Below are 21789 nucleotides of genomic sequence, written 5' to 3'. Positions count from 1 at the left end.
TGTAAATATTTCTCCCCACCATTTCTGACCACTGAAGAAAGAAGAAGAAGAATTACCCCTTCAGGATTATATTTTGCTAACACACCACTGCCGTGGAATTCTTCTAAGACATCCTTAATTTTCTTGGTGGAATCTGGATGAAGAATAAGAGAGAGAAAATGAAAATAGAGAAAACTGATATACAAAATATAAACTGTAATTAAAAAAAAAGAACCAAACTGCTAATAGCTTTCCTCAATGAATATTAGTAATTTTCTCTTGCTGTATGAGAGCTGTGGGCACAAAGAAAATGATAACATACTATCCCCTCTCATTAAGTAATATAAAAATCAGCAAGTAAACACAAAACGCCCAGAAGCAAACAGTCTTTGACCCAATCCTTAACTATTGTTAATTAGCATATATCTGAAAATGCTGTTTGCAAGGACTATTTCAAGTCAGTTTTCTTGTCCTTGAAACACAAGTCATCTACGGAACCCAGTCATTCCCAACAGTGCTACTGAATCATCCCTGGCACAGCTGCCAGTAAGTAGAGGACTTGTCAGAGAAGCCTTACAATATGAAGATAAAGCAGAAAATTAGAGGAAAAAAACCTATTTTTTCTTCAATCACGTCATAGAAAACCAATGTTGCTATCAACACCTCAATTCTTGCAGACTTTTAAGATATCCTAACCACTGTCAGCTATAGTAAATTTAGGACAACTTTTGTCTAACAGAATTGTGCAAAATCCCTGCAGTTCAGAAGCACATACATCTAACCTTTCCGGTTTGTTTTTAATTGTCTACATGCAGAATAACAAAACAATTATGTCAATAAGTAACCACTACATACAACTCTTAAACTCAGATTTGCTTAGAATACATCATGCACATAACCATTTTTCAACCTTAAATATCTCAGCAATACAACAAAAATAATTATAATTCAATGTTTTCTTTAAAATGCAGTAGTTGAGTGCATACTACTCAAATGTGCATAATGAACAAAACACAGAAGTAAACTGTAAACTAGGAATGAGTAACAGATGCATTACAGAAGAAAGCAAGTAAAATTCATGGCTGCACATTTATTTGTGCAACAAAACCTAGAAGGAAAGGAGAAAAGCAAAGAGTACACCAAGAACAGGACTATCACATGAGCAATTAGTTAAACCCTTTAAATTAACATTAGGACCGAGACTTCCTGATTTTTTTAATTGTATCAACAAAATATAGCATTGTTATAGCTCTTACAAGTAGAAGAATTTCAGCACCTCAAACCTGAAGCACGTTTACGAAAAAGAAAAAAAAAATGTTTTTAGCCCTTAGCAGCAAAGGATTTAAAAAATAGCTTTGTAACAGTTCATAACAGCCATAAACACAATTAAAATTCCATTTTAAGAGGTGCTGGAGGAGTTGTTTCTCCCCTACCCTCTCACACAGTTCAGATTGTAATACGAATGGCTTTTCCCACTGTTTGTCATTTTATGAAATTTTCTTAAATAGAAACAGCCAAGACTATGTGTGGCCTCAATAAACAGTCCGTTTTCACTAATCACATGTATGTCAATGTCATTGACAACTGTAAGTAATGGAGTTTAGCTGGTCTCATGGGCACTCACAACATATATTTACTTGATAAAGTCATCTATAGTCATATTGTGTCATTTGAAATATAGCAAATAATTACAACTTCGAGTGTACAAAACATTAATCAATATGGCAAGAAAGAAGATATATTAAGAACTGTAAACAGAAGATTATGGGTTAGATATTTACTGATAAGAACAAGAACACAAATTGATGAGTGACAAAATTTCCTCACTTCATCTCTATTATTTCAATATGTTTTTCAGTAGTCATATGCAGGGTTGTATACAAAACTTATTGTACCTTATGATAACAAAGTCAAGAAGTATTAAAGCGGCAGTGTGAGCTGAGCAGAGGTATGACAGAGGTGACTCAATCTCATAGTAAAATAGGATTTTTTTACACTTTGGAGGAAAGAGGTTAGACACATATCAAATAGAAAGACAGCAAGGTCTCTCCACACACCTTTCATCATCCACAGCAAATAAAAAAAAAAAAAAATAAATAAATAAATAAAATAGAAATGGCCCACTCTGTAGCAATTTTAAACAGTGTCTTGAGGTTCTTCTCCCAACAATGACCATCCTTCTTTCATGTTTTGCCAGTTAAAGTTTATTTATCTTTAAGTTATTATGCCTATGCAACCATAACTAAACCAGAAAACCTGTCTTTTGTTACTTATCAAAAATAAATTCTTTGCTTTATTTTATTCACACTCTTCTTAATCAAGTATCATTAAGATAGTAAATATTCTCTATTCTAGCAACAATACAACTGTTCTCCTTTTTTGTGCATGAGCTTAAAGCAGCCACATCTAAAAACCATAACCTATTCCATGCTTGAAATAACTGACAAGAAAAAAAGGTCTGCAGATGTAAGTTGTCCCAGCAAAACTCTTCAAGAGATGTTCACATTCTGGACAGGAGCTGTATTTATTACAGGCACCATGACATACATTTCACAACCAAAGCAGAACCATTTTTCAGTCTTTTGTTCACAGTCATTCAATCATTTTTTCAGTTTCTTTGACAGTATCCAAACTAACATAAAGATCTTTTAAAATGCTCAGAATGACAGAACAATATTTTAAGTTAAACACCAACTTACTATCTTCTGCACATGTACTCTTCAACAGTGCTGACACTCCTCAGAACCTATAAATCTTCCTCAGCCTCTAGTAGGCAAACTAGTGTTAGGAACATGTTCTATCTTTAAGAAGCTGACCTAAAGAAATATGAAGAATAGGATAATTTTCAAGTTTCATTCTTATTTCGGGACTGGAAATACAAGTAGTATTGCCTTGGAAAGCTCTACGCCCACAAAAATTAGAAACTCCAATGACATTTTCTCAATTCTTCTTTAAAAAAGTCAAGTACATGCTTTCTATCAAAAATAGACCAACAATTCCAGAAAATATATATAGAAGTAACTCGGAAGCTTTTCTAGCTTTTTTTCCCTAAGCTTTTTAACTAGGAAATAACAACAATGCCATGCATTCCATTACAGTTTAGTCTGATCCAAATCATCTACATATTAACTTGAAAATGGTGGTATAAACATAAGCACCAAACCAGAACCTGCATTCTCACTTACCTACAAGTACGTGTTCTGCATAACTCAGCAATTTACCTCTGTGAGCAGTCTCAATAAACTCACAAGCACCACTCATGTTAAAATACAAATTCACTGAACGAGTCTTAGCGATTTCTTAAATTAAGGACAAATACCTCCTTTGTCTAAGCCTTTGTATTCCAAGTTCTCCTCAAGAGACGCACTTTCTAAATATGTCTAAATATAGCACGTAGCCTGTTACTGCAGAGCTTAAATCCCATCTTATCTGCAAAGCTATAGCTGGCACAGTATGAATTTCATGTAGCTTTAAATATAAAGTTTGTTTTATGTAACAGCTCTATTTTTTTTTTTTGTTCTCACAACTTCATTTTTACCCACTAGCCCAGTGAATGTCCATGCTTCGTGCATTCACTCACAATACAGAAGACCTTCAAGTCTTTCCTCTGCCTGAATGGACTCAAACTCTTACCCTTACACCCATCTTCTGTTGCTATTTGGATAGCATGCTGCAGTGGTCATCTAGTCAGGAGAGTGGAAAGAGAAAAAGAGAAACTGGGGACCAGGAATCAGAGCTTCCCTTGGATGAGGTGAGACATGGCTTCCCAGCTGAGGCTCCAGTGAGTTTGGGGCAGAACAGGCTAGGCACGGTGTGGAAGACTATTATCTGAAAAGCTATTACTGGTACATGGGGAAAAAAGTAGCTGGATTCCACACAGTGCTGCAGAAATTTTATTTTAACATAAAGACTCCAAAGCAATAGATTTATAGATGAGACCTGGGCTAACGTACTATTTCAGAATAAAGGCAAACCAATTAAAAGAATGACAATAGAAACAAGAAACCTATACATGTAAAAGTAGAAGTGTCAAAGTGTCTGATTTTTCCTTAACTGTCTTTCAGTCCTAACAAAGATACATTTTATAACTGATGACAAATTTACATACTAAGTTCAAAACCATTTAAGATTTAGCCCACATTAAAAATTGTGATTCACTTTCTAAAATGACTCAACTTTAGATGAGTAAGACTGAGCACTCAGTTGAGACTGGAATTTAGTATAACATTCTCCCATAATCAGAAAACACAAAACAGAAGGAAAGCCTGCCCAGATCACATACTTTGTCTACATTTTCTCCCCATCTTCCCCACAAAAAAATCCTTGAAAAGGAAAAGGGAAAGGAAAAAAAAAAAAACAAATCATATTGTACACATAAAACTTTTTTACAATTTAAAGGGAAATAAGCACTAGAAAACAATGACTGATTAAGAATAATTCCCTTATAAATCCAGATATGTTTTTCAATCTCAACAGAATTTCATCATAGCCTCCATACTTACTGGACTGTAACTAATTTTAACACCTACAATAAAAAGCAAAGTAGTAACCACTTTCTACCTCTACATTCCTTTGGTAAACTTTATGCAATACAAAAAATATCACAGGCATCGAAAATCCTCTCATGATCAAGTTCAGAATTTATATAGAAGCCACAGAGGTATTTTCTATGCATCTTCTTATGACTGAGAAGAAGAAAAAAAAAAAAAAAAAAAAAGGAAAAGGTGCAACCTTCAATATTCAATTTTCTCCATGCCAACAAAGCCTAGCTCAAACTCAAAACCCCTGCTTGCTGGATAAGCCAACTGGGGAAAATCCAGCACTCAGTTGACATCACAATTTTTATACAGGTTCTTATTCTTCTATGGACTTTTTTTTCTTTTGTGGATGCATTCAAAAAAAATGTATGTGCATATATAAATTTATGCATATAGCTTTTTTTGTTGTTTTGGATTTTTGTTTTTTACACAGTTTATTTTATCAGAGAACTGGATAATGCTTTTGCTCAAACTATAGCTTTGCTTAATCTAAGATTTTACTGGTCCAAAAATACCAGCATGTTAAAAAGGCCAAACCTGGCAACACATCTGTATGCAGCACCAAAAGGTAAAAACTCTTCAACTTCCAACAAAAAAAGGTTTTTCCAGTAAAAATACGCTTATTCTAGCATGACTCAGTCTTGCAGTGTGTCTGAATTGGGAAGAGATACCTGATGATTTACACTGAACCAGAAGGCAGTGGCTTACATGTCCTATATTTCCCATACACACAGCTGCAGGGTCCCTGGCAAAGCTCTTTTAACACAGGTGAAGACTGAGCTTTGATTTGTGACTTGTGATGTGAATTTAACAAAAGAAGCAGGCATTTAAGACCTTAAATGAGATAAACCCTCGATTTTGGTTTTCTGTGTTCGTAATTTAAAACCCATTGCACCCTTGAAAAGAGTGGCCAGGCTGCAAAGGCAATCACTGTCCAGCGGTCTAAAGGAGTCTTACCTTCACTAGTTGCTAGCTACGGTTTGGGTAACACTCCCTGAACTGGAGAATTTGAGCGACCACACCTTTCAGCAAACCACGTTCCCGTTGAATTATCTGATAAACAACTTAGAAAAAGCTTAGAAATGCAGAACAAATTGGATGATAATAAACACAGTGGTGAGTGACCTCTGGAACAGGGAATGCAGGAGGTGGAAGAAGAAGCAGGTGAGGGAGGTGAGAACCACGGCTCCTGCTGCAGAGGACAACTTCCTCCTGACACCCAAAGCAGAAGCTGTCTTTTCCACCCATCCTCCCTGCTGCCCAGCATCACAAAGAGGAAAACTGATCCATTCTACCCATTGCTATGTACTGAACAATACTTACACAATCAAGAACTTCTTTGAGAAAAAAGAATATTGATTGCATATGTCAGCACATCTTTAGTTCACATTAATAAAAAATGTACACCAAACCCCAACTCCCTATTTCGTATGTTCAAATGAAAGTATATTGCAGAAAACAGGGTTTTGGGGAGGAGTAAGGGGGAGGCTTACTTTTCATCTGCTAGTGGGTTAAGCTTTGAAAGGAAGAAACAAGTAAAGGACAAAAACGTACTCCAGGACTTGAGAGGAACTACAGATAATTCCCGTGTGTACTTCAAAACATTTTGAAAGGTAAAATAATTAATCAACTCTTAAATTTAAAAATTACTACAGCTAACTTAGCTTCTTTTGAACATTCAGAAAATTAAGGCCCAAACAGTTTGAAAAATCCTCAGAAGGCTTCTCTGAGAACAACTTCATAAAGTGAGAAAATCATTGCAAGTCATTCTACTACTCAGCTTCAACATGCAGTATTTGTGCACACAGTTAATATGCTGTACTTGAAGAAACCCACTGCCCTGAGACAGGGAAGCAGGAGACACCTCAGGACATCTCTCCAGCCCTCAGATCCCATCACCCCACTTAAGCTTGAGAAGTAATGCAAAACCTTCAGCAAGTAACTTTGTGGCTCCTTCTTTCCTGTTTCTCATTTCCTGCTTATTTATAGCTGGTCACAGTATCTGATAAAGGCTGCCAGCTCATAACCTTTCCAGTCAGAATGATGATGAAACCATTCTTTATTAAATTAAGGAAATAATGATATTGACAACATATTTCACTCCAAACACTAACTGTAAGCACTATCTTTCAAACAGTGAAAAATCGGATCAGTCTGATTTGAAATTTAGCAGATGTTATTTCTGATTTTAAGTGGAAACAGGGAAATAGCTTTATAAATTGAGAATATTTGTACTGGTCTTGAATCTTATATTAAAAAAAAAAATAAAAATACAGTAGTTCATTTGTTTCTACTTTCCCAAAATTATTCTTTATGGGTTTTAATATGCATTCTTTGAACTCATTACCTATTTAACCTAAACTTTAATTATGGCTTCAAAAATTATTGCATAGGGTATATTAACATACAGCATGTATGCCTTTATTTTGAAGACCTTGGGGGAAGAAGCTCCTTGGGTGGTATAAGTTGTCTGGCGCAGTTAGGGGTCATTGCTCGTAGGGTTTTGTTGTTCTTTGTTTGTCTTCTCTTCTATCTCATTTCCTTATGAACAGGCTGCCTGAAAACCCATGTTTCATAGAATCATAGAATGGTTAGTGCTGGAAAGCACCTTAGATCATTTCGTCCCAACCACCCTGTCACAGGCAGGGACACCTCCCACTAGACCAGGCTGCTCAAAGACCCATCCAGCCTGGCCTTGAATACTTCCAGAGAAGCCCTCACAAGTTCCTTGGGCAGCATGTTCAAGCCTCACCACTCTCACAGTAAAAATTTCTTCCTTCTATTTATTCATTGAAAGACATAATTTCAAAGCTACATCTGGTTCTTCCATTCTGCCATGCAGCAAGGCTTTAGAAATGGTTTTACATTCTTCTTGAAGCAGTAAGATTTAATGGTTATTTCCCCCTCCACTAATTTTGCTTTATAGTGTTTCTTGCAAATATTATATCCTTATAATGTTTGCTTATATGTTTCTGCCAAAGTTTCACATTAGCTTTACTCTTCATCTTACAAAGTTTTACAAGTTTATAAAGGGACAGTCCTTAACACCCTATGTTCTGAAACTGTATTTCAGATATTAATTTTAGCTCTCAACATTGGAGGCAACATTTCTGACTTTTACCTGTGGCAATTTTCTTAACATACAATGTAAATGATGAGTCAAGAGATAAATTTTAAAACTAAAAATCCAACTCAAATTTGGTTTTGCCTTACAGGTTTCTGATCCATTAGAACACATCTATCTTCCACTTCAAGATGTCCTTACTATTTCAAAGAAATGTTATTTAAAAACATAATCTGCACTTCTTGGAATCATTTTCTGTCTTGGGAGCAAAGACTTTAAAATCTTGAACTACAAATGATGAAGGTTCCTTCACTTAATGAGGATCTTTCATAGTAATAAAATGGTTTTCCTTTGTCTTTTCTAAATTTGATTCCTAAACTTCTGCTCTTTGTGATCACAGGCTTGTTACAATAGAGAAGAACTGCTGAAAGTGTTCTCTAGAGCCTGCTCTCCCCAGGACTCAGGGAAACAAGTCTTGACAACTCTGTCAGAAGATTTTCAGTATTTAGTAGCAATCCAAAATATCAAAAAATCCATCAAGCACTTGTTGCTACTACTGTTACTGTATACTGCTATTTCGGCATGCCCAAAATTCTCTGCTGCCTGATTAGTTTTGGATGTGGAGACTCCACATGATGTATTTATATATACACTGTATACGTTAACATACAATGTTGCCAAGAATGTTGCCAAGCCCAACATTTTAGTTTACATGTACATGGAACATGCATGTTCAATTTCGTTAACTCAGATAAATTTTTGCCATCAATAAGACATTACTTGACCTACCCTACCAAACCTCTATAAAAAAAATAGCATTAAGATGGGCATATATAGTCTGGAAAAGAGAAGGAGAAAAAGTGTCCTCTGCATTCTATACATCTTCGGACAGCACAAGCAGATTTGACCATTACATGGTATTTCATATTTGTTAAAACTGTGCTCCAGTTTACATTATCAGGAATTGCCTGAAATTTCATGACTCAATACTCATTAAAAATAAATACATTGAAAAATATTATTGCTTATATTAAGCCTCTGAATTTTGCATTTCCTTTGTACAGGGTTTTTAAGTTTGTGCATGTTTAAAGTGTTGACACTGCAACAGTAGTTCTAATTTTCCACCATTTATGCCAAGAATCTTGCCATAATTCCATTTTGGATATAATCTTTGAGTACTTATAGTATTACAGGTGTTGAGCCTGTGGAAACATTAATATGATAGGAAGTTTAAAGTCAGTCACTGAAAAAATAATAATTGTGTTGTTCATAGGAATGAACTACTGAGTAAGACATCTGCCTAGCAGTCACAGGCTCCGAACCACTGCTTGATTACAATGGCATGGTCTGATGCAGAGATTGTTTCCACTGTGGTATTTAAACATACAGCTACCTTAAAAAAAAAAAAAAAAAATTCCGGTTCCAGATCTAACTTTTAGGATAATATTGCTCTCCTAATGCCCAGGAACTTGAAGTTTAATAAAACAAAAGCCTGATAAGAGGCTACAAGTTTGTCTTAATATGGAGTTTTCCTATTTCCATTACTACAGTGAAGCAACTTAGTATTTGTATTATACCTTCACACATTAACTAAGGTTAATATATGCTCATTTATCTTAACAATTACCATTGCAACCCTATTCTGGGAAGTTACATTCATTGCTCTGAGAAAGAGCTTCAAGTACTACTCCCATAAATCCAGCTGTGGAGCTCAAAATTTAAAAAGAAATCGGTGTCCATCTAAGCCAGCTCTGCGTTCAAGTTCACAATCAAACAGGTCTTTTACAGCACTGCTGTACCAAGTCTTTATTTTGTTAGCATGAAATACTTTGTCCTAGTAATTAACTGTTTTATCTCATTAATCTCTTAAGAGACTTTACACACAATACTGACCATAACAGACATTACTGGAGAGAGTACAAGAGAGATGTACTAGGCATGGACATCAAGGAAAAGAAAGCTTGTAAGGTCATTTTGTGCTCCTGTAGAGCTGTGCTCTGCTGATTGTTGTTTGATGCATCTCAAATCCTTTCCCTTCCACAGCAAATACATTAGACCTGAATTCTATATCTGCCTTAGTTCAAAGAGATTTCATCTTCCACCTTTCCAATTTAATATCAAAGCTGGAATAGGACAATTCTCCACTCACTCCAGGACACTTAAGGAAACAGGAAGCAAGAATAAACCTTATAATAGAGTCCACTGATAAAGGCAGCATTAAACCCTACTACCAGAACCATTCCTAACTTTACCCAGTGACATTTTAATGTTGAAAAAACAGTCCTCTGAGAGGGACATTCCAAGGAAGACTGCGTTTTCATGGAAGCTTACCTAGCAAGGTAATAACATTATTCAGATAAGTAGCTCTCTCAAGCAAGTTTAGAGAGCTCTCTAATCATGCTGAAGAATATCTGCTTAACTATGTAATTTAAGCAGTTTAATACACGTGGGTTATTTGCCTTATACAAGCTTTGAAACCAAAGGCCATTTGCTCTCTTTAGCTTTATTTTTTTCTCCATTACCATTTTATGGAATTTATTCAGCTAATAAAACAAAATATATAAATTCTCAGCCATCTCTGTTCTAATCCCTCAGATATATGTTTAATCCTAAAATAATCCTATAATCAGTTTTCCACTGTTTCATCCCATCAATCTGTTCTTCACTACTTAATTTTTCTTCAATCTTATTCCCCAGCATAGATGTTTGCTCTTTTGTGTACTACCACCAATTAGTAGCTTTTGTGTGATGGATATAGTGGTACACAGGTATCCGTGTTTCAAAACTCGTCTCTCCAGCCTTGTAAGTTTACCTCCTTGACTTTGAGGACAAAACAGTCGCTTTGCCACAAAGTTTTACTTTAGGGAAATGCAAAACGGACTGCTTTCAGCAAATCTGAGTCATAGGGAAGACAGACTTTTTTTCAAAAGGAACAGTCTTGAGAAATGAGTGCGATGTACTACAGATGTAGATTGATTTCTGCCTTAAAACACTTATGATGGACTGTTGGATAAATATACTAGAACGAATGAACAAAGATGCAATTATGAAATCATCATGTGGAAACGATGGAAGCCAATTGACTCCTACTTCCTGAACAAGTTTAATCACTGAGTGTACAGAAAAAAAGATATACATGATGATGTCATGAAAGAAACCTACCACTCAACAAACCAAAAACCTCATCAAATAAACTGGGCAAAATGCAACTTCTACCATATACAAATGCCTATAACTTAACTGAGTGAAGGGTAAAAGACAGTTCTACAAATTATGAGTAAATACATAGTAAGAGTGCTTCTTATCTATAAGAATACCAAGAACTATGCTAAACAAGATAAAGAACTTGTTAAATAAGTACAAAACTTTCAGAGTTAACTCTTATTAACTTGGAGTTTATTCCTAATATTTCCAAGACAGTAAATCATCTAAATGAACTTCTAACATTCTTAAGGTTTTGGGTTTGTGGGTTTGGGTTTTTTTGGTTGGTTGGTTTGGGGTTTTGTTTGTTCAGATTTTTTTGTTTAGACATCAATTAGTGACCTATACCATTTATTTGGATATTTTAACCAACAGTTTGGACCAGGAGAGGAACCAGTCCCTGACTCCAGTCAAGCAGATTTTATTATTATTAAAAATATTTAATTAAAGATACTTCTGTTGTTCTTGCTTTGAACACTATTGCATAACATGCTGACATCTATAAAAATCCACTGAAAATACAAAGCTATGGAGAGTGCTAGAATGAGGAACACAAGATTTCAGGACTTTTGCCATTGCCTAGTAGGATGGGAATCTAAAGTAAAACATGGCAGTGTCTGTCTTTCCTTTAACAGTATGGCTCAGCAGATTCCACTTGGAGCAGTAACTATTGATATAAACATCTTTGAATTAGTTACCTTAGAGGCTTTACTAGAGGCATATGGAATACACCAGGTACCGCCATCTTCTTTTGTTATCCTTCCCAGTTCTCAAAAAACCCTATACTAAGGTTAGACTATCATCCTTTTACAGTTCAAATGACAGTGTAAGGCAAATGAAATTTTTCCACCTTTTTTTTTTTCCAGAATAAGATCTCATAAACAATGACTGGAAAACCCTGGTGACAGAACACATACAACAGGATCTCTCATAATAAAACATTCCCACTGCCTAATTTACACATCTATTAATCATTTGACTTTCTCACTTCAGTGAAAGCTAAGCAGGAAAAAAAATTAGGAAGGAGATAAATCTATTTACTAAAACATCTTTTCTGTCACCTATGCTTCTAACTACAAAGATATGCCCCTAAACTACATTTTAAAGTCTATTCAGAAGAAAAAGATATATGTCTATTTACTGTAAGCCTAGCAAACTTAACATAAGCTTATTGAAATGTTTTACGAACATGTAGCCCTAAAGCGCAGGTATTATAACAACATTAAGCTAGCTAATCTAGTAGCAAAACACCAGTAACATGACTCTGGCATTCATCAACTTAATGCCGCCAAGGACAAAAGGCAACATAACAGTAATGAACCAAAAACACTCCCAGGTCACAGGATTCAAATTTATCGTACCTCAGTATGCTCACACAGGACAGGTTTGTTTATTTGATTTTATATTGTTCAGTTAGGAAGATTATCAATGATACTCTCCAGAGCATCTAAGATCAAGACAATTTCAGCAAAGATGATCTGACAGACCAAAAGCATGCAGAAAACCACAAGAGGGAAAGGAGGACAAAGAGTTAATCACAAAAAAAGATAAAAGGAACAAGACAAAGAAAAGGAGAAGGAAAGACAGGAAGAGGCAAACAAAAATTCAAAACCAGCAAGACAAAACAGAGGAGGAAAGAGAAGTTTATTCTTCTGATGATTCTGATGATCACCTTTCTCTTCTTTTGCACCTTCACACTTTTTTTTCCAAGTTGTAACTAATCTATCTTATGCAGAAAAAGCTCTCAGAAATCCTGAATCACTTATGAATCACAGAACGGTTAGGGTTGGAAAGGACCTTAAGATCATCTAGCTCCAACCACACTGCCATGGGCAGGGACACCTCACAATAGACCATGTCAGCCAAGTCTCTGTACAACCTGGCCGCGAACCCTTCCAGGGATGGAGCATTCACAATCTCCCTGGGCAACCCATTCCAGTGCCTCACCACCCTCTCAGGAAAGAATTTCTTCCAATCTAAACTTCCCCTGTTTAAGTCTGAACCCGTTACCCCTTGTCCTGTCACTACAGTCCCTCATCATCAACAGATGATGAGTTCCTTTCCAGCATCATTATAGGCCCCCTTCAGATACTGCAAGGCTGCTATGAGGTCTCCATGCAGCCTTCCCTTCTCCAGGCTGAACAGCCCCAACTTTCTCAGCCTGTCTTCATACGGGAGGTGCTCCAGCCCCCTTATCATCCTCATGGCCCTCCTCCGGACTTGCTCCAACAGCTCCATGTCCTTCTTATGTTGAGAACACCAGAACTCCACACAGTACTGCAAGTGGGGTCTCACAAGAGCAGGGATCGCATTATTTGTGAGGGCATTATCACCTCCTTCAGCCTGCTTGTCACACACCTTTTGATGCGGTCCAGGACACAGTTGGCTTTCTGGGCTGCAAGCATATACTGCCACCTCATGTTCAGTCTCTCATCAATGAAGACCTTAAAGAACCTAAAATTATGATCTAATAATTTTCCAAGTTTCCAGAGACCTTAACTTTCTGATGATCTAAAAGGATAACTTCCTTTTCAGAATAAAGGTATTCCATCACATACACTCTACATGAGGGTGGGAAAAAAAAACAAAAACAAAGTCAAATCCAACAAAACACAACAGAACAACAAAAACTCCAAACAAAACAAAAAAACACTACAAATTACTATTAGAGCATTTGGAAAGATAAGAAATTGTAGTTGCAAGCAGAACCTTAACTTTTCCCAAATTTCTGTATTCATCATTACCTCGCGGCTGAACATTCCAAATGTTGTAAAAGTCTGATTATTATAAGTATTTAAATACAGTAATATGTTAATAAAATAATTTGATTTAAGCAAAGAAAAAGGGACAAAAGGACGATCGTAAATAGATTCACTTAAAAACCTGGGGAACAGACTAGGTGAGAGGGAGCTACACTCCAATCCCAATGTAGTTACATGCCAAGTAAATGGAAGAGTAAACCACTTATGAGCTTTTTGACTGAACTGCTTGTGGAGATCAGGCTTATTAGCCATACCTTGCCTTGGAAATTTCAGGAAAAAATGATGAAAAGGAAAGTTGGTTGATTCACTGCAAAACATCAGAAAGTCCAAAGAAAAAAATAAAACAAACCCAAAACAAGACTACAGCTCTTTGCCAAAGGATGGTAAAGGAAACATTTTAGACTTTTCCCTTGCTTTTCAAGCTGGGCTTTTCCTTTCCTGTATTACATCCTGTTTCAAAATTAGAAAAAGCAAAACATTTGAATTCCTGTTGTAAAAATGCTGCTCTAGAACATTTTGACCCAAGGAATCTGTCCTTGAAAAAAGAAATTGGAAAACCTGCAGTGTAGGAAGTCCTTACTGCCAGGCAGTAGTAAGTGCAATATGAAATAAACAATATCTTATTAAAAGATCTACGACATTTCATCTCAAATAAAAATAAACTAATGTCTATGAGGATAAGCTGAATAGTATGGTTTTTCTTTAAGCAGTTATACCACGCTTTATTAGAGTGTATCATAAGTTTTAAATACCACTGTACAGATAAACATAAACCAACTATAAACCCAGAATTTACTGAATAATAACTATTTAGCAGGTAATTATTTAGAAGGTAAAATGCTTCCCTAACAAATACAATTAACAGTAAACATAAGATATGTCATTTTTACTTGATGTCTAGGATGATCCAAGCTAGGCTGTTCCACACCTTCTTCAGTTCCAGCCTGATATGTTGTTCATTCTCTTCCAAGAGAAATTCTCTCAAAAGGTAAATTTTTAAGCTTGGATGGGGTCTCTGATTAGGCATATAAGAAAACTGGCCACATTTATGCTCAAGTTTCTCCCAGAGCAATGAATTGGGGTTTTTTTAAATATTTTTTTAACATCATCTGCACTTACAAAAATAAAGCTTATCCCAGACTGTGCATTAAAAAAAAAAAATGACAGAGAATAAATTACTTACTAGCTTTCAATATGTATGAGATCATGGCTTCAAGATAAGTCATACAATAAAGACCCAGTCTCCTGAAGTAGTGACGCACAATCCTCTGCACCATTAAGAAATATGCCAGACTCTTGTCAGAGTATCTCAAGTTTAGTGTCACTCACAGAGAGCAAACCAGGGAAAGCATTCATATAAATCACACTAAAATAATCTACGATTTACACCCCTTTTCTGTGTCTTCTAACTTTTAAATCTGGGGGAAAAAAAAAAAAAAAAAAAAAAAAAAAAAAGAAAAGAAATAAAAAGCCAAGATAAGAATATAAATAAAATGGTTAGACAGGATAACTTTGGACAACAAAGGAGGATAACTTTAGGCAACAAAGTAAAGGTTGAAATCTTTGAAGTTGCCTTCAGGAAACAGATCACCCAAATCAAAATCTTAAGGCAATACGGAAATCTCTTTAATGATTCTACTTAAATTTAATGTTACTTTTAAGACTGTGCAAACTATTTGCTTTCATCCTATGAAAACACCCTGATAAAATTTTAGTAGAAATTTTCTTTGTTAAAAAGAAAACCAAATGCTTTAGTAGATAACATAGTCCAATAAACCAAATATTCATATTTTTTGACAATAAGATTTAACTTCTTTTTTTTTTTTCTCCCAAGTAAAATATTGAAATATTTTATTCTGCAAGCATCCAAATGTTTCAAAAAGAACACTGCAATGTTTTGTTTCAAAAGAATTTGTTGTTTTGTGTGCCTACAAATGGCACTATTATGTAAAGATACTCTGATTAGCTTGAATCAGGCACTGAAGGAATTCTAGAGCTCCTGAAATAAACTGAAAATAGACTCCAGCTGTGCTGCTGCACCAGCTAACTGCTCATTTCTAGCTTAGCAGTCTTTACACTACATTGTGAAGTGCAGCACAAGCATGTTAATGCTCTGGGAAATTCCCAAACATCAGTCTTTTTATCTGTGTAAGAAGATCCAAGTCAGCATCCATGACCTGTCCACAGAGCCCCTTTTGGTTCTATGCAGGTTCCCAGGTTCACTCAGGAGCATCCATTCCCTTGCCAAACAGCAGCATAAGGATGGCCTTAAGCAGAAGTGGAAAGCTGTTTCTATGGGGACTGGATATGGCATGGCTGCAAGAGGATGGTGGATACATGGGGGGAGGACATGAACTCTGGCAGGGAAGGGGTGGAAATGAGGACATCCATCTAAAATGGGTAGCAGGGGTAGTTGCTACCTGCTGCCAAGAGCATGAATAAGGAGGAGGACAGTGTGCAGGCAGCCAGAGCTTCTCAACAGCTCAACAAAGCAACATGGCTGCCCATGCTGGACTTGCACTGTGTACAGAAAATACACCATTTTCCTGGTATCGGAATTCAAGTCATTCCCTGGAAACCTTCACCACAAATGCAAAAATGTGCATCATATGGAGTTAATTGTAACCACATAAAAGCTGAAAAATCAGAATGAAGGCTTCCCATTCAGCCTGCTGTGTGTCTTGTGAAGGCATTGAACACTTTACAAAGATGAAGAATTGACTTCCACTCAATTTTTAACAGAACAGCTATAATTCATGTTGTTTAAAAGCTTGCATGTGACTCAGTACTATTTGAATACAGAAAAACAACTACATTTTTTTAAGTATTATTTCCTACCTTTCTGAGAACACAAGAATTAACCCCTCTGCCAGAGGAATACTGTCTACATTTTTACTCTCACCTTCTTCCCAGTTCTCTAGCTTCTCTCTTTACTCAACTCTCACCTAAGCCCTTGATAATGTCATGCATACTACCTTGCTTCCCATTAAGCTTTGTTCCCTCTTTGCCTTTATTTTTATTGTATTTTATCTAAAATTTCTTCAATCTTCTTAATTGCTACTGCTTTTTTCACCTGTGCCTCCCAACCACTCATCTTTCATTCCTGATGGCTACATACTTGCAATCTTTTCATTAAAAAAAATAGCTTACAAATACCAGACCTTATCTGCCTCTTTGTTTACTCTCTCCATGTTTGTACTTGATCTGCACCATTTTTTAAGGTAGAAGATTAATGTATTAAAAAAAAAAAAAAAAAAAAAAAAAAAACCTCACAAAAAACCCCACAAACTATTGTGTTCTTGCTATGATTAGAGAAAGTGTGATAAAATGAAATTGGATGTTTTCTTCAAAAGAAACACTGGTAATTAATTAAATTCATAGAGAACAGTAGTGTGTACCTTGCGCAAATTAATGTTGCTAAAATGCAATTTTTATGAGTCAGAAAGATTTAAGATAATTTTCTCATCTTTTCAAACCTCCAAAAGCAGAACTGGGGACATGCTTAGAAATTTTAAGATGCTATTTGCATTTCCAGACCTGAAAATGGAATCAGAGCAGAACATTTTCATTCCCCTAAAATGACCATTAGGATTAATAGGTCAAAAAAATTACAGCATAAAATTTCAAAACGCAACTGGATGCCAAGGAAAAAAGTAGTCTGAAAAATCTCAGCTCCAATAGCAAGCTCTAAAGCTAGGTACTGATGGTCATTTAGCAAGGGCTGCGAGCACCCACTTTTACAAAGATCCATTGATCACTGAAGTTACACAGCATAAGCCACTAGACCTTTTACCTAAAGACTAAGCATGTATAGTGGGGGAAGAAAAACAAACAAACAAACAATGCTATGTATATGAAAAAAATTTTTTTTTCAGAATTACATTATGGAAGAGTATTAATTACAGTAAATTGAAAGTCAGTATCAGTAAAAGTGGGAAACGCTCCTGGTGAGGAGGAGAAATTAATGAAAATTCAGACAAGACTGATATTCTCCATAACTATTAACACTAAAAACTGGTTAAGGAAAATAATAAGAATCTGACATGATAAAGGATTTTGTTCTCCTTGTGTGAAAGGGATGAAAATGCTTTCCATTTCTTCCATTAGTTTCATTTTCACACAACAATTATTGCTTTATAAGAATTAAACAGGTCAGAGAAATGGGAAGCATTTTCATCTCTTCCACAAAAGGAGAAAGAAAATTATGTATAATCCACTCCTCAAAATAGAATAGGGCATTGAGACGGTGATTATGAAAAAGACTGAGCAGATAAACAAAGGCGTTTAATAAAAAAAATGCAGAAATCAGATCCCCAGAGATGCTTCACTATCTGTAAAACAAAGCAGATGATAGCTTTTCTAAGCTAAAGCTACTTGAAAATCCTGGGTGCATGTTTCTTTCTTACTACCACTCTTTACTTTTACAAGTTAGAGGTATGGCTATGTGGCCTGTAAGAAGCTTGGCCTAAAAACACTAGAATGCTATTACAGATAAGTTCATAGTGATACATCGGGAGTTTGAGTAAGAGGAGCATGGATAAAAACTCCCCTGCTGCTATACATAGGACTAATCACAATAAAAACCCCTAACAGCTTGCCTTAATCACCACCTCAGAACAGTACACATACTACTCTTTGGCACTGCAATTTGTGTAGCAGCCAGCAGCAAGTGAACACAATTTCTCTATCACTGGCAGCACGAACAGCAAACCCGTATTGAATAGAGCTCTTGTGTATCCCCAGCTGTACTACATGACTCCTGAGGAGGAAAACCAGAACATGACAAATTCTACATTGGACAGAACAACTTTCTGTACGTAGAACATTTAAGGTGAGTATTCCAATTTAATAAAAGGACACAATAACATCTTACAGTATAACATTTGAAGTACACATTAACTGGCAAATTTAACATGTCAAAAAATGCAGTGACATGATATGTTCCCTATTATTAACCCAAGTTATTTAGAGCAGTTTGTTCAGCTTTACTCACTAGTAGCAACACAACACTGAATGAGCTCTGGCTCAGTTTCAAGCCGAAGACTTTCTGTAGTGCAGAGACCATACTGCTAGTTTCCACTAAAATAATTCATTGGAGATGTGATTAGAACCCATCGCGCATAATTATGCAAAATGTGGTATTGCTTTTTATGTCTAGATAGACCCTGAATAAAGATTAACATATTTGTGCCTGGAAGCCTTACAAAACTTTTCTGATGCATGCTTCCCAGGGACAGGATGGTAAACTGTAGAAATGACTGATTAGTTTGGGGGTTTTGGTTTGGTTAGGGTGTGGGAGGGAACAGGGTGTTGTTAGCCAAAGATGCTACACAGGTTTTCTGGCTAGATAACAAAATGGGGATGGAAAAAAAAAAGGAGGGGAAAAAAAGAAACCCATGAAATCTAAGGTATATTTATCCAGTTTATTTTTTAAAATGTGAGATGGGTAACTTTAAGCTCCAATGCGCACACAGAACTGAAAGTATTTACCTTAAAAGTCTGTCTTGGAGAGTTCTCAATTTGAAGGGCCCAGTAGTCCTCCTATGTAGCCAGTCATTACACCTCTACAAGGAAGTGCTACTTTGGCACTTGCTTCTTGAAACCTAATTCAGGAAAACTTTAGTGTATGCTTTAATTTTAAACACCTAGATACACTGGGAAATACTTCAGAATGTGCTTTTGTACCATTTGGGACAACTTAATTATATTTTGTCATTCTTCCTGTGGATCTCAAACTCCCAGAATCCTCTTAAAGCACCAATAATTTAAAATTACATCACAGTGTCATATACGGTTTGGAGATGTCATGGTCCTTTTTGGAGTTGTCACATTAGACCATAGATGAAATAATGAGCTGCAACACAACACACGATGCCCGATATGCAGAGTTGACCCTCATCATAGGGAAGTGTGTAGTCTGCCTGGAGCCCGGATCAGGGATATCACCAAGGTGCTCCCCAGCCTGGTGCACCCGACAGACTACTACCCGCTGCTGGTTTTCCAGACAGGTGGGGGGGAAGCTGCTTCCCGCAGTCTGAGGGGGATGAAGAAAGACTACAGGGACTTGGGGCGGATGGTGAAAGAGTCTGGGGCTCAAGTGATCTTCTCCTCAGTTCTTCCATCTTCCGGTGATGATGTGGGATTGTATGGGAAAATTCAGTCCGTAAACAATTGGCTACGAGACTGGTGCTTTAGGCAGGGCTTTGGGTTCTTTGATAACAGCTGGTTTTATAAGGCTCCAGTCTGGATGATGGCATGTGGGAAAGGTTTAACTCACAGAGGCAAAAGGATGCTGGGGCATGAATTAGCAGGGCTCATTTGGAGAGCTTTAAACTAGATTCGAAGGGGGATGGGGTTGTAACTGGGCTTGCCCCAGTGGGGCAGCACTCTAGGATTGATGAAGACCGGGAGGCCTCCTATAATGCTAGGGTGAAATTGGTGAGCTCAGCTCCCTCCTTGAAATGCCTATACACCAATGCGTGCAGCATGGGAAATAAGCAGGAGGAGTTGGAGACCTGTGTTAAGTCAGGAGATTATGATCTGGTGGCAATTACAGAGACGTGGTGGGACAGCTCACATGACTGGAATATAGTCATGGAGGGCTATGTCCTTTTCAGGAAAGACAGGCCAGCCAGGCGGGGTGGTGGGGTTGCTCTTTATGTGCGAGAGCAGCTACAATGTACTGAGCTCTGTCCAGGAACAGGGGATGAGCGAGTTGAGAGTCTGTGGGTGAGAATTAAGGGGCAGGCTGGCAGGGGCGATACTGTTGTGGGTGTCTGTTACAGGCCACCAGATCAGGGTGAGGAAGTTGATGAGGCCTTCTACAAGCAGCTGAGAGCGGCCTCACAGTCACAGGCCGTGGTCGTCGTGGGGGATTTTAACTTCCCTGATGTTTGCTGGAAGGACTACTCAGCAACCCAGCCACAGTCCAGGAGGTTCCTCCAGTGTATGGATGATAACTTCCTCATGCAAATGGTGGATCAGCCAACCAGGAGAGGAGCGCTGCTGGATCTCATCCTCACTAACAAGGAGGGGCTGGTCGAAGCAGTAAGGGTTGAGGGCTGCCTTGGTTGCAGCGACCACGAGATGGTGGAATTCAGGATCTTGTGTGGTAGGACCAGTACAATAGCAAGTAGAATTGCAACCCTGGACTTCAGCAGGGCAAACTTTGGCCTTTTCAGGCAATTGCTAGGGGAAGTCCCATGGGCAAGGCTGCTTGAAGGTAAAGGGGCCCAAGATAGTTGGTTGGCATTCAAGAATTGCTTATTCCAAGCTCAAGAGCTGAGCATCCCGACACGTAGGAAGTCAAGGAAGAGGACCAGGAGACCTGCGTGGCTGAATAAGGAACTGCTGGGTATGCTCAAGTGGAAGAGCAGAGTTTATAGGTCATGGAAGGAGGGGCTGGCCACTCGGGAGGAATATAAGGCTGCTGCTAGAAGATGTAGGAAGGCAGCTAGGATGGCTAAGGCCTCCTTAGAATTAAATCTGGCCAGAGGGGTCAAGGACAACAGAAAGAGCTTTTTCAAATACATAGCTGATAAAACTAATACCAGAGGCAAGGTTGGCCCACTGATGAACGGGATGGGTGCCCTGGTGACAGAAGATACTGAGATGGCAGAGTTATTGAATGCCTTCTTTGTGTCAGTCTACTCTGTTGGAGGCAGTCCTGAAGAACCCTGTACTCCTGAGACCTCAGATGAAGTCAGGTCACTGGAGCAGTTTGCCTTAGTCGACGAGGAATGGGTTAGGGACCAGTTGAGCAATCTGGACATCCATAAATCCATGGGTCCAGATGGGATGCACCCGCGGGTGTTGAGGGAACTGGCGGAAGTCATTGCTAGACCACTCTCCATCATCTTTACCAAGTCTTGGGAAACGGGAGAGGTGCCTGAGGACTGGAGGAAAGCAAATGTCACTCCAGTCTTCAAAAAAGGCAAGAAGGAGGACCCGGGTAACTATAGACCGGTCAGCCTCACCTCCATCCCTGGGAAAGTGATGGAACACCTTATCCTTGATGCCATCTTAAGGCATGTCAAGGATAAGAGGGTTATGAAGGGCAGTCAACATGGCTTTACCAAGGGGAAGTCATGCTTGACCAACCTCCTAGCCTTTTATGAGGAAATAACATTGTGGATGGATGATGGCAGAGCGGTGGATGTGGTCTACCTTGACTTCAGCAAAGCATTTGACACAGTCTCCCACAGCATCCTCATAGCTAAATTGAGGAAGTGTGGCCTGGATGATC

At 37.6% G+C, this 21789-nt stretch overlaps 1 protein-coding gene across 3 annotated transcripts in view; it reads right to left on the bottom strand.

Moving 5' to 3' along the window:
* The window catches only part of DGKB (diacylglycerol kinase beta), a gene marked incomplete at both ends in the record, with an annotated part of 332840 nt that overhangs the window by 299470 nt on the left and 11581 nt on the right, over positions 1 to 21789 (bottom strand). For all 3 annotated transcript variants that reach the window (XM_080639402.1, XM_080639403.1, XM_080639404.1), the window contains one exon: positions 57 to 133. In XM_080639402.1, coding sequence (XP_080495528.1) covers positions 57 to 133 — 77 coding nt within the window. The remainder of the gene's footprint in view (positions 1 to 56; positions 134 to 21789) is intronic.

The sequence above is a fragment of the Psittacula echo genome (genome assembly GCF_963264785.1).
Source record: "Psittacula echo genome assembly, chromosome: 2".
Lineage (NCBI taxonomy): Eukaryota > Metazoa > Chordata > Aves > Psittaciformes > Psittacidae > Psittacula > Psittacula echo.
The sequence above is the reverse complement of the archived record's forward strand: the minus strand, read 5'-3'. Positions and strand labels throughout refer to the sequence as shown.